The sequence below is a fragment of the Cherax quadricarinatus genome, chromosome 28, assembly GCF_038502225.1.
Source record: "Cherax quadricarinatus isolate ZL_2023a chromosome 28, ASM3850222v1, whole genome shotgun sequence".
Lineage (NCBI taxonomy): Eukaryota > Metazoa > Arthropoda > Malacostraca > Decapoda > Parastacidae > Cherax > Cherax quadricarinatus.
In genome coordinates this window covers 20,016,686-20,030,058 of record NC_091319.1, presented here as the reverse complement: position 1 = coordinate 20,030,058, position 13,373 = coordinate 20,016,686, and the positions used below count along the sequence as shown (strand labels likewise).

The window sequence follows — 13,373 nt, the reverse complement described above, 5'->3', positions numbered from 1 at the left end:
CAAACGGTCCAAATATATGTTCACTACCCCAGTGCCCCGAATATTTTGAAAAAAAAAATGTTTTTTTTTTTTAATGAAAATAAAGAGCACATTTTTCTAAGTGTTATAGGATAAAAAAAAAATTAAGAGTCAGTACTTACAGAGGTATGAGGCCGAGAAGTTGGCACTGGATGCTCACGTGACAGCAACACTGAGTCCTGCCACTTGCAGAAGTGTTGCCGATATACCTTTTTTCTATTTTTCATATGTATTTTATATAATTTTTATGTTCTGATAATTATAATTTATAGTAGTTCTTGTCATTTCATAACCAATCTTTGTTCTGACACTAGTATTAGGTACTAAAATTGTACTCAAATTGTCACAAGACACATTGACAGGTGGACATTTACACCTGCCTTGGCCATTTACTCTTGTCCTGGAATATATATATACAAAGTATTTATAAGTCCCAGCAATGTTTTGGATATGTGGAAGTATACAATAATAATGAGGAGGAGAAGGAGGAAGAGGATGATGAAGAAGAGGATGAAGAAGAGGATGAAGAAGAGGAGGGAGGAAGGGAGGAGGAGGGAGGGAGGAGGAGGAGAATACGTAATAATAATAATAGGTAATAAGTTTCCTTGAAGCATGAAAAACAAAGTCCACCCCTGACAGTGACGTGATAAGACTTGATAAGAAAAGATTAGAGGTGACATTTGATGATCATCAGCCCTCCTTTGTTTTCGCTGGTACACAAACATGTCTGTCTATTTGTCTGTCAAGCTCCCTGTCTGTCTATCCATCTAGCTCTCTGTTTCAGAGACCGCCACAAGACTGCATCATCACGTTTACTCACATCTTCAAGCAAAGTATAGCACTTTGTCAGGATTTTTTGGGTTATCCTAGGTAATTTACACTATGTATACTTGTATTTATGTGTACCTGTGAGACAGAGATAGACAGACAGATTGAAAGAGATAGAGACAGAGACAGACAGACCCTAAACTTGGGGTTAACATAACTTTCCTCTTAAAAGGGAAGTGTTAATATGACATTACATCAGTGAATCCTTGGTGTTTGTTGTTTGCTCGAGCTGGCGCTCAATTTAACTGGCGTTACCACAAGGTACTAAGTGGTCCCAGATTTTTTTAATATGGTGCACACCGAGTGTTAAGACCCATTCTATGCTGACCAGGCATCTCAGGCCAATCATGCCAAATTTGGAGGCAGGAAAATTAAAACGTATATATACTTTTGAGGCTAGCGGTAAATATATATACATTTGGCCTGTTTAGGAGTTAATGCAAGTTGATCGAGAATCATATTTTATTTTTTATGAAGTTTTTAGTAAATTCCCGATTTTATATTTTATCTACATTATTCGACCCCTACCCCGCCTTCCTTCTCCTACAGATTTATATGCTCTCCATGTCATTCTACTTGGATCCATTCTCTTTATATGACCAATCCACCTAAACAACCCCTCTTCAGCCCTCTGACTAATACTTTTATTAACTCCACAACTTCTCCTAATTTTCACACTCCGAATTTTCTGCATAATATTTACACCACACACTGCCCTTAGACAGGACATCTCCACTGCCTCCAACTGTCTCCTTGTTGCAGCATTTACAACCCAAGCTTCACACCCATATAAGAGTGTTGGTACCACTATACTTTCATGCATTCCTTTCTTTGCCTCCATAGATAACGTTTTTTTGTCTCCACATATACTTCAACGCACCACTCGCCTTTTTTCCTTCATCAATTCTATAATTAACATCCACTTTCATAAACCCATCTGCTGACACTTCAACTCCCAAATATCTGAAAACATTCACTTCTTCCATACTCTTCCTCTCCAATTTGATATCCAATTTTTCTTTATCTAAATCATTTGATACTCTCATCACCTTACTCTTTTCTGTGTTCAACTTCAACTTTCTACCTTTACACACACTCCCAAACTCGTCCACTAACATTTGCAATTTTTCTTTAGAATCTCCCATTATCACAATATCATCAGCAAAAAGTAACTGTGTGAATTCCCATTTTGTATTTGATTCCCCATAATTTAATCCCACCCTTCTCCCCAACACCCTCGCATTTACTTCTTTTACCACCCCATCTATAAATATATTAAACAACCATGGTGACATTACACATCCCTGTCTAAGACCTACTTTTACTGGGAAGTAGTTTCCCTCTCTTCTACACACCCTAACCTGAGCCTCACTATCCTCATAAAAATTCTTTACAGCATTTAATAAGTTACTACCTATTCCATATACTTGCAAATTCTGCCACATTGTTCTCCTATCCACTATCATATGCCTTTTCTAAATCCATAAATGTAATGATAACTTCTCTACCTTTATCTAAATACTGTTCACATATATGATTCAATGTAAACACGATCTATACATCCCCTATCCACTCTAAAACTTCCTTGCTCATCTGCTATCCTACATTGTCTTACATCAAATTCTTTCAACAACTCAGTAAACTAATTCCTCTATAATACTTACAATCTCTTTTGTCCCCGTTCCCTTTATATAAAGGAACTATACATGCTCTCTCCCAATCCCTAGGTACCTTCCCCTCTTTCATACATTTATTAAACAAAAATACCAACCACTAACACTATATCCCCCCCTGCTTTTAACATTTCTGTAATGATCCAGTCAGTTCCAGCTACTTTACCCCCCTTTCATTCTACGTAATGCCTCACGCACCTCCCCCACACTCACATCCTGCTCTTCTTCACTCCTAAAAGATGGTATACCTCCCTGGCCAATGCATGAAATTACCGTCTCCCTTTCTTCGTCATTTAAAAGTTCCTCAAAATATTCCCGCCATCTACCCAATACCCCCATCTACTAACCCCTACTCTGTTTTGTAATTGACAAATCCATTCGCTCCCTAGGCTTTCTTAGCTTGTTTAACTCGCTCCAAAATTCTCTCTTATTTTCATTAAAATTTCTTGACAGTGCTTCTCCCACTCTATCATCTACTCTCCTTTTGCACCCTCTCACCACTCTCTTTACCTTTCTTTTACTCTCCATATACTCTGCTCTTCTTAAAACACTTCTGCTTTGTAAAAACCTCTCATAAGCTTCCTTTTTCTCTTTTATCACACCCTTTACTTCATCATTCCACCAATAACTCCTCTTTCCTCCTGCACCCACCCTCCTATAACCACAAACTTCTGCTCCACATTCTAATACAGTACTGCATTTTTAAAACTATTCCAACCCTCTTCAACCCCGCCACTACTCATACTTGCACTAGCCCACCTTTCTGCCAATAGTTGCTTATATCTCACCCGAACTTCCTCCTCCCTTAGTTTCAACACTTTCACCTCTCTCTTACTTGTTGTTGCCATTTTCCTCTTGTCCCATCTACCTCTTACTCTAACTGCAGCTACAATTAAATAATGATCCAATATATCAGTTGCCCCTCAGTACATATTTTCACTAATCCATCTATGATATTTTTTTCAAAATTATATAATAAACACGATACGTAACATATAAAGATGATAAATACACCCCACCGTAGAATAAATAAACAAACATGAGATGTGGTAGCCAGACAACTTGTAAGAGTGAAGGCAAGAATAACGTTTTCTCTAGTCCAACATAAGAGAAAATGTGTTACTGGACATAACTGTAGAAAAATTTTCCTTTCGTATGCCTTCACACAGAGCATCATTTCTTCAAAAAATGGTGTTACATGAGAATGGGAGTGTTCCTCTTTATTTATTCTACTGTATCAACAAAGACAACTTGTACACAATGTAACTTCTACACAAACCAGACATGTTCGCCTTGTATGTTTACATAACTCTGCACCTGTCCTTTCTCATGTACACACACACACACACACACACACACACACACACACACTTATCTAGTTTACTCACCTCTGACCCTACATTAAGACTACAAATATTTTAAGGTAAGTAATGAGTGAACTATATATGCATTTTATTGCTCTGGGATGCTTAACCCTTAAACGGTCCAAACGTGTATATATGTTCACTCGCGCAGCGCCTGGAATATTTTGAAAAAAAAAAAAAAAAATTATTTTTTTTTATGAAAAAAAAAAAGAGCACAATTTTTTAAGTGTTTTAGAGTCAGTACTTACTGAGATATGAGGCCGCGAAGTTGGCACTTGGCGATCACCTGATGGCAACATGGAGCGCTGCCGCTTGCAGAAATTCTACATATTTGCCATTTTCTTCCATTTTTTTTTTTTCATTTTCTTGGTTTTCATGATATGATAATTATGCTTTATAGTAAATCTTTTGATTTCAATGTTGTTTTATACACCAATATTATATATGAAATTATCATCATATTGTCATAAACACACACATACAGGTGATTTTGCACACCTGGCTGAATCACAATCTATTATCTACAACTATATACAAGTACTTACATGTCCCACTTATGTTTCTAGAACTCCACGACTGTATGATACTCCATGAAGCATAGATTCATAGTGTGCCACCCCACACTGGTGACAAATGAATCATGTGTCCTTCCGCTGTTGGGGTCGTTTTTTGGTGGTAGCACACACAGCACACTTTTTCCGGACATTCTTCTTCTTTTGGGAAGGTGGTATTGGTACCAGATAGTGACAGTTAGGAGTGATTCGGTCTGGCACTTCCCCCACTGGCTGTGGTTGGGGGACAGGTTGTGGTGTGACAGGTCGTTGTTGAGGGGAAGGTACAGGTGTGGTACCATACTTTCTTGCTATCTGTTTGACAACATTCAGAGAGAATTCTGCAAAACGTTGTCGTTTTCCAGTCTTTATTTCATACATATTGAATGCATTGAGCACTGCAATGTCTACAAGGTGAAAAAACAGTTTTATATACCACTTGCGACTCCTACGCACACAGTCAACAAACCCCATCATCATGTCACACTTGTCAACTAGTCACACATTACACATTATTCGTATAGTCAATGCAGCAGCTGGCTTTACAATAGGTTCTTTGTTGAACTTGCTCAGTCTGTCTGTACCATCTCGTTTCTGTGGATGGTTGACAGCAATGTCATGTCCCGTTTGTCATGCCACATCAGTGCCATGATGTCATTAGCATCAAACACTTGCACTGCACATTCAACACTGCCTCCACTGAACCTTGGCATGTGTTTTCTATTCCTTCTCACTGTTCCACATATATCAGTAATGTTCACACGTAGGAAATCTGCGAGCACAGAGTTTGTATACCAGTTGTCTGTGTACAATGTATGGCCCTTGCCAAGGTATGGTTCCATCATCCTGCGAACACCATCACCAGAAATGCCCAACATCCGTCTGTCATCATCGAGTGTATTTCTCCCGGTGTATACAATAACATCCAACACAAAACCACTCTCACAGTCACACATAACAAAAAGTTTTATACCCAAGCGATTACATTTGCTCGGTATATATTGCTTGAATGACAACAATGCTCTTGAAGGGATAAAAGTATGCACTGAATTTCTGCTTCAAATACATAAACACTTCCCGGATTTTGTATAGGAGGTCATTTCTGTTTGGCGTATTTCTGTCTGAGAAGTGCAACATTCGTAGCAACAGTGTGAATCTGCTGCAGGGAAGGTCATGGAAAACTGGAGTACTGATGAAGTGGTCTGTGGACCAGTAATTACGTATATTATTCTTATAGATATTTGGCATAAGCATGACAGTAGCAAAGAATAAATACATTTCAGCCACTGTTGTGTCCTTCCACCTGTGCAGTCGTGACGATTCTCCAACCTCTTATGTTGTCCATGACATATCGGTAATAATTGTTTGTCTGGGTCACTATCAAATTCATTATAGGCTCGTCAAAGTACAACTGGAAATAGTCCAACTCTGTAGACTCATTTGTTATGAGACATTCTGGCTGGATACCACTTCCACTCGCATCAAAATCACAAGGCTGTGGCATGAATATACTTTGTATCCAGTTCCACTCACGATCACATGGTGCAGGGTGGACCTGTGGCATGGGGAGAGGGGGAGCAGGAGGAAGGACAGGAGTGGAGGCAGCACATGGTTGAGGGGATGCTGGGCGGTCCTCGAACAGCAGTGTGTTAATACGACAAGGCGTGAGTGAATCACGAGAATGTGCCATGATGCTGACCCAAGATGGAGCTGAATGTAACTGGACCTAGCATGTGGTACCCAGGCATCCCCAATTTTTTTCATACTGCACACACTGAGTGCGCACACCCATTCTCTCATGTCTAGGCAACTCAGGCCTATCGTGCCAATTTTGAATGAATGAAAAATAAAACATACATATATGTTTGGGGCGCTACGCGAGAGAACTTATATATAAGTTTGGACCGTTTAAGGGTTAAATGTCATAGAATATTATGTGTGGGTGGGTTGGCCTGGTTTGGTAGCCTGGCTGGCTACCATACATACCACACTTGATTTCTTACAATAAATGCTACTCATCTCACCCTACATTAAGACTACAAATATTTTAAGGAAAGTAATGAGTGTACTATATGTGTATTTTACTTTTTTATTGTTTTTAATGCCTAGTTCTATTGCTAACTTAATATATGTTATTGTAAACTTGTTATCTAGTATTTCTATGCATTTATAAGGGGGAAAAAAGGGTGTTCCACTTTACGGCAATTTCCGCTTTACGGTGGTAGCCTGGAACCTAACCTGCCGTATAAGTGGGGCCCTACTGTATGCTGAATGCAACAAAAGATGAATGTAGGATGAGGAAAAAAAAAAACCATGCCTCAACCTGCTATGCATCTAGAGGGAAAGCTTACCTTTGAAGCTTTTTTCCAATACCTGTCTGAAAATCCTGGGCAAGCTTCTCCATCCGAACATAATTCTCATCATCCATTAGTGGACGGACACTTCGCAGATACTGAAAATTACAAATCATTACATCAGTTTGTTAAACAGACTAAAACTAGACGCTATCTTTCTCTTCATCTGTAAATACATGTATATCAATTTTCTTCAAATACGTACCCTTAATTTAGTCATAATTAACATCCATATTTAGCTATTTCTAACCAAGGCAAGGAGATCCAAAGAAATAAATCTATTCATTATCATTCAAATACCATTTTGTCAGAAGTATGTGGTATGTGCACGTGTGGCATGAGCACATGTGGCAGGAGCATGCGTGTGGAAGGAGCATGCGTGTGGAAGGAGCATGTGTGTGGCAAGAGGACGGCCTGGTTGATCAGGCCTTGATCCACCGTGAGGCCTGGTCATGGACTGGGCCGCAGGGGCATAGATCCCTGAAACCCCCTCCAAACATACTCCAGGTGGTAGAAGCATATGTGTCATACGAGCAGGTGTGTAATATTAGTGCATGTGGTATGTGTGTGGGGCATGTGCGTGCATATGGAGATAGAGATATATAGAGTGTGTGCATGTGTGTGCATGTGTGCGTGTGTGTGTGTGTGTGTGTGTGTGTGTGTGTGTGTGTGTTCGTTCACCTAGTTCTCACCTAGTTGAGGTTGCAGGGGTCAAGTCCAAGCTCCTGGCCCCGCCTCTTCACTGGTCGCTACTAGGTCACTCTCCCTGAACCATGAGCTTTATCGTACCTCTGCTTAAAGCTATGTATGGATCCTGCCTCCACTACATCGCTTCCCAAACTATTCCACTTCCTGACTACTCTGTGGCTGAAGAAATACTTCCTAACATCCCTTTGATTCATCTGTGTCTTCAGCTTCCAACTGTGTCCCAGTGTTGCTGTGTCCAGTCTCTGGAACATCCTGTCTTTGTCCACCTTGTCAATTCCTCTCAGTATTTTGTAAGTCGTTATCATGTCCCCCCTCTCTCTCCTGTCCTCCAGTGTCGTCAGGTTGATTTCCCTTAACCTCTCCTCATAGGACATACCTCTTAACTCTGGGACTAGTCTTGTTGCAAACCTTTGCACTTTCTCTAGTTTCTTTACATGCTTGGCTAGGTGTGGGTTCCAAACTGGTGCCGCATACTCTAATATGGGCCTAACGTACACGGTGTACAGGGTCCTGAACGATTCCTTATTACGATGTCGGAATGCTGTTCTGAGGTTTGCCAGGCGCCCATATGCTGCGGCAGTTATTTGGTTGATGTGCGCTTCAGGAGATGTGCCTGGTGTTATACTCACCCCAAGATCTTTTTCCTTGAGTGATGTTTGTAGTCTCTGGCCCCCTAGACTGTACTCCGTCTGCAGTCTTCTTTGCCCTTCCCCAATCCTCATGACTTTGCACTTGGTGGGATTGAACTCCAGGAGCCAGTTGCTGGACCAGGTCTGCAGCCTGTCCAGATCCCTTTGTAGTTCTGCCTGGTCTTCGATCGAGTGAATTCTTCTCATCAACTTCACGTCATCTGCAAACAGGGACACCTCAGAGTCTATTCCTTCCGTCATGTCGTTCACAAATACCAGAAACAGCACTGGTCCTAGGACTGACCCCTGTGGGACCCCGCTGGTCACAGGTGCCCACTGACACCTCGCCACATACCATGACTCGCTGCTGTCTTCCTGATAAGTATTCCCTGATCCATTGCAGTGCCTTCCCTGTTATCCCTGCTTGGTCCTCCAGTTTTTGCACCAATCTCTTGTGTGGAACTGTGTCAAATGCCTTCTTGCAGTCCAAGAATATGCAATCCACCCACCCCTCTCTCTCTTGTCTTACTGCTGTCACCATGTCATAGAACTCCAGTAGGTTTGTGACACAGGATTTCCCGTCTCTGAAACCATGTTGGCTGCTGTTGATGAGATCATTCCTTTCTAGGTGTTCCACCACTCTTCTGATAATCTTCTCCATGATTTTGCATACTATACATGTCAGTGACACTGGTCTGTAGTTTAATGCTTCATGTCTGTCTCCTTTTTTAAAGATTGGGACTACATTTGCTGTCTTCCATGCCTCAGGCAATCTCCCTGTTTCGATAGATGTATTGAATATTGTTGTTAGGGGTACACATAGCACCTCTGCTCCCTCTCTCAATACCCATGGGGAGATGTTATCTGGCCCCATTGCCTTTGAGGTATCTAGCTCACTCAGAAGCCTCTTCACTTCTTCCTCGGTTGTGTGCACTGTGTCCAGCACATGGTGGTGTGCCCCACCTCTCCGTCTTTCTGGAGCCCCTTCTGTCTCCTCTGTGAACACTTCTTTGAATCTCTTGTTGAGTTCCTCACATACTTCACGATCATTTCTTGTTGTCTCTCCTCCTTCCTTCCTTCCTTAGCCTGATTACCTGGGCCTTGACTGTTGTTTACCTCCTGATGTGGCTGTACAACAGTTTCGGGTCAGATTTGGCTTTCGCTGCTATGTCATTTTCATACTGTCTTTGGGCCTCCCTTCTTATCTGTGCATATTCGTTTCTGGCTCTACGACTGCTCTCCTTATTCTCCTGGGTCCTTTGCCTTCTATATTTCTTCCATTCCCTAGCACACTTGGTTTTTGCCTCCCTGCACCTTTTGGTAAACCATGGGCTCATCCCGGCTTTTTCATTATTCCTGTTACCCTTGGGTACAAACCTCTCCTCAGCCTCCTTGCATTTTGTTGCTACATATTCCATCATCTCATTAACTGGCTTCCCTGCCAGTTCTCTGTCCCACTGAACCCCATTCAGGAAGTTCCTCATTCCTGTGTAGTCCCCTTTCTTGTAGTTTGGCTTCATTCGTCCTGGCCTTCCTGCTTCTCCCTCTACTTGTAGCTCTACTGTGTATTCGAAGCTTAAAACCACATGGTCACTGGCCCCAAGGGGTCTTTCATATGTGATGTCCTCGATATCTGCACTACTCAAGGTGAATACTAAGTCCAGCCTTGCTGGTTCATCCTCCCCTCTCTCTCTCTTGCAGTATCCCTTACGTGTTGGTACATGAAGTTTTCCAGTACCACCTCCATCATCTTAGCCCTCCATGTATCTTGGCCCCCATGCGGGTCCAAGTTCTCCCAATCGATCTCCTTGTGGTTAAAGTCACCCATGATCAGGAGCTTTGCCCTGCATGCATGAGCTCTTCTGGCCACTCTAGCCAGTGTGTCAACCATCACTCTATTGCTCTCGTCGTACTCTTGCCTTGGCCTCCTGCTGTTCTGTGGTGGGTTATACATCACTGCTATTACCACCTTGGGACCTCCAGAGTGAAGCATTCCCGCTATGTAATCACTTTCTTCTCTGCTGTCTCCTCTCTCCAGCTCATCAAAATTCCAGCGATTTTTGATCAGCAATGCCACTCCTCCAATCCCCCCTGTTCCCTCTGTCTTTCCTCAGGATTTGGTATCCTGCTGGAAAGATGGCATCTGTTATCATACCTGTAAGCTTGGTTTCTGTGAGAGCTATGATGTCCGGTGATGCCTTTTTGACTCTCATGCCACTCCTCCCACTTATTTGTTATTCCATCAGCGTTTGTGTACCATACCTTCAGTTTCCTTTCCAACACTGTGGTTTGGGGGCCTGTGAGGGTGGGAGACCTGGTGGCATACTGTGGGATTCTATAGCCCGGTGTTGGGTGGAGGCTGTGGGTATGGATTGTAGTGTGTGTTGGGATGGTGTGATAGGTTGTATGGTTCTGAGAATAGTTGTGTGTGCGCTTGCCCTTGCTGTTCTGTTCTGCTCTGACTGACCTCTGCTGGTTCCATCCTTGTCTCTTTTCCTAGCTCCTTTCGCTTTTTTGTCCTCTCCCTCAGCTGCTGTCGTTCTGATTTTGTTCTGTCTCTGTCTAGGAACACCCTCTTGTACTCTTCCGAGTATTTCAATCGTGGTTTCTCTTGGAGGATCCTGTTCTGCACTGTTTCTGTCCTGAGAATCAGCTTGATTGGTTGGTTTCTCCCCTTCGAGTACCCCCCTATTCTCTGAAAATTTACAGTCTCGTCCATCTCTTCACCTATTTCCGTGATGATTTTCTCAATCTCCTTTCTTTCTTCCTGCTGCCTTTCAGTGTGTGTCCTTTCCTCTCTCTCCTGAAGCCCATGGATAAACACTGATTTTGCCCTTTCCTCCTCCCATTGCCTCACCCTCTGTGACTCTGGATCCTGCCTGTATGTGGTCAGTTTCTCCCTCGATTTTTCCAGTGGCTCTTGATAGCATGGTTGTGCCTCAGCATTCGACCTATCACCCTCTCCATCTGCAACCAGCTGTTCTTCCCTTTCACTCCTTGGTCCTCCTTGGCAGGCTGATATGACCTTAGCATAATTCACAATTCCTTCCTTCCTGTTCGGCCTCGCAGCTTCATATGCTGTGTCTTCTCTGGTCACTCCCCCTGTAACTCGCTTCAGCCTATTTATCTCAACTTGTGTGTGCACGCGTGTGTGTGTGTGCACGTGTGTGTGCATGTGTGTGTGTACGTATGTACTTACCTATTTGTGGTTGCAGGGGTAGTCAGCTCCTGACCCCACCTGTTCGTTGATTGCTACTAGGTCCTCTCTCTCCCTGCTCCATGAGCAGCAGTTATCTGACTGATGTGCGCCTCAGATGTGCTCGGCATTATACTCACCCCAAGATCTTTTACCTTGAGTGAGGTATGCAGTCTTTGGCCACCTAGACTAGACTCTGTCTGCGATCTTCTTTGCCCTTCCGTGATCTTCATGACTTTGCATTTGGCAGGGTTAAATTCAAGGAGCCAGTTGCTGGACCAGGCTTGTAGCCTGTCCAGGTCTCTTTGTAGTCCTGCCTGATCCTCGACCAATTTCATTATTCTCATTAACTTCACATACTCTGCAAACAAGGACACTTCTGAGTCCATCCCTTCCATCATGTCATTCACATATACCAAAAACAGCATGAGTCCTAGGACTGACCCCTGTGTAATCCCGCTTGTCACAGGCGCTCACTCTGACACCTCATCACGTACCATGACTAGTTGTTGCCTCCCTGTCAGATATTCTCCCATCCATTGCAGTGCCTTTCCTGTTATGTGTGCCTGATCCTCTAGCTTTTGCATTAACCTCTTGTGAGGAACTGTGTTGAAGGCCTTCTTGCAGTCCAAGGAAATGCAATCTATCCATCCCTCTCTTGTCTTCTGTCACCTTGTCATAAATCTCCTGTAGGTTTGTGACGCAGGATTTTCCTTCCCTGAAACCGTGCTGGTTGTCGATTATACGCTTGTTTCTTTCCAGGTGCTCCACCACTCTCCTCCTGATGATGATCTCCATGACTTTGCATACTATACATATTAGTGATGCAGGTCTATAGTTTAATGCCTCATGTCTGTCTCCTTTTTTAAAAATTGGGACTACATTTGCCATCTTCCATACCTCAGGTAGTTGCCCAGATTCAATGGATGTGTTGAAGATCTTTGTTAGCGGTACACAGCATCTCTGCGCTCTCTCTCTAAGGACCCACAGAGAGATGTCTAACAGGTACAGTAGGCCCCCACTTATACGGCAGGTTAGGTTCCAGGCTACTGCCGGAAAGCAGACATCACCAGAAAGCAGAACGCCATTTTTTCCACTTGTAAATGTCAGATAAGTTTACACTAACATATATTAAGTTAGCAATAGAACAAGGCATTAAAAATAATAAAAAGTAGAATACACACACAGTACACTCATTACTTACCTCAAAATATTTGTAGTCTTAATGAAGGGCGAGAAGCGAGTAGCATTTATTGTAAGACGTTAGGTGTGCTAGGTATGGCAGCCAGACAGACCAAACTACCCAACCCTACCCACACGTAATATACTTCGACATTTAAAGAGCCCTAGAGTGATAAAATACATTTAGTGTACACTCATTACCTCTTTTTCTTTCTTTCTTTCAACACACCGGCAGTATCCCACCGAGGCGGGGTGGCCCAAAAGGAAAAACGAAAGTTTCTCCTTTTACATTTAGTAATATATACAGGAGAATGGGTTACTAGCCCCTTGCTCCTGACATTTTAGTCTCCTCTTGCAACACGCATGGCTTACGGAGGAAGAATTCTGACTCATTACTTACCTTAAAATATTTGTAGTCTTAATGAGGGTGCAAGGTGAGTAAACAAGATTAAATGGAGAGAGAGAGAGAGAGAGAGAGAGAGAGAGACAGAGAGAGAGACAGACAGAGACAGACAGAGAGACAGACAGAGAGACAGACAGAGAGACAGACAGAGACAGAGACAGAGAGAGACAGAGACAGAGACAGAGAGACAGTGAGAGAGACCGGGTGTGGCACCAGGACCTCTTGGCAAAACTTCAAGCACTGGGAATTGCAGGCTCTACGCTATGTCTCCTCAGTGATTACTTTCATGGTAGATCTCTAAGTGTTAGTTCTCAATGGAACAGAATCAGCAAGACATCCTACTGGGGCAAGTGTTCCACAAGGAAGCGTGCTGGGACCATTGTTATGGAATGTCTACTTCAACGACCTTCATCATCTCATCCCAGAATCACATGCATATGCAGACTACTGTACACTGACATTCACTT

The 13,373-nt window shown here is 42.8% G+C and overlaps 1 protein-coding gene across 1 annotated transcript in view; it reads right to left on the bottom strand.

Annotated features, from left to right (window-relative positions):
- Positions 1 to 13,373, bottom strand: part of LOC128693324 (carnitine O-palmitoyltransferase 1, liver isoform-like) — an 87,678-nt gene that overhangs the window by 18,003 nt on the left and 56,302 nt on the right. The window contains exon 7 of the mRNA XM_070089448.1: positions 6,786 to 6,886. Coding sequence (XP_069945549.1) covers positions 6,786 to 6,886 — 101 coding nt within the window. The remainder of the gene's footprint in view (positions 1 to 6,785; positions 6,887 to 13,373) is intronic.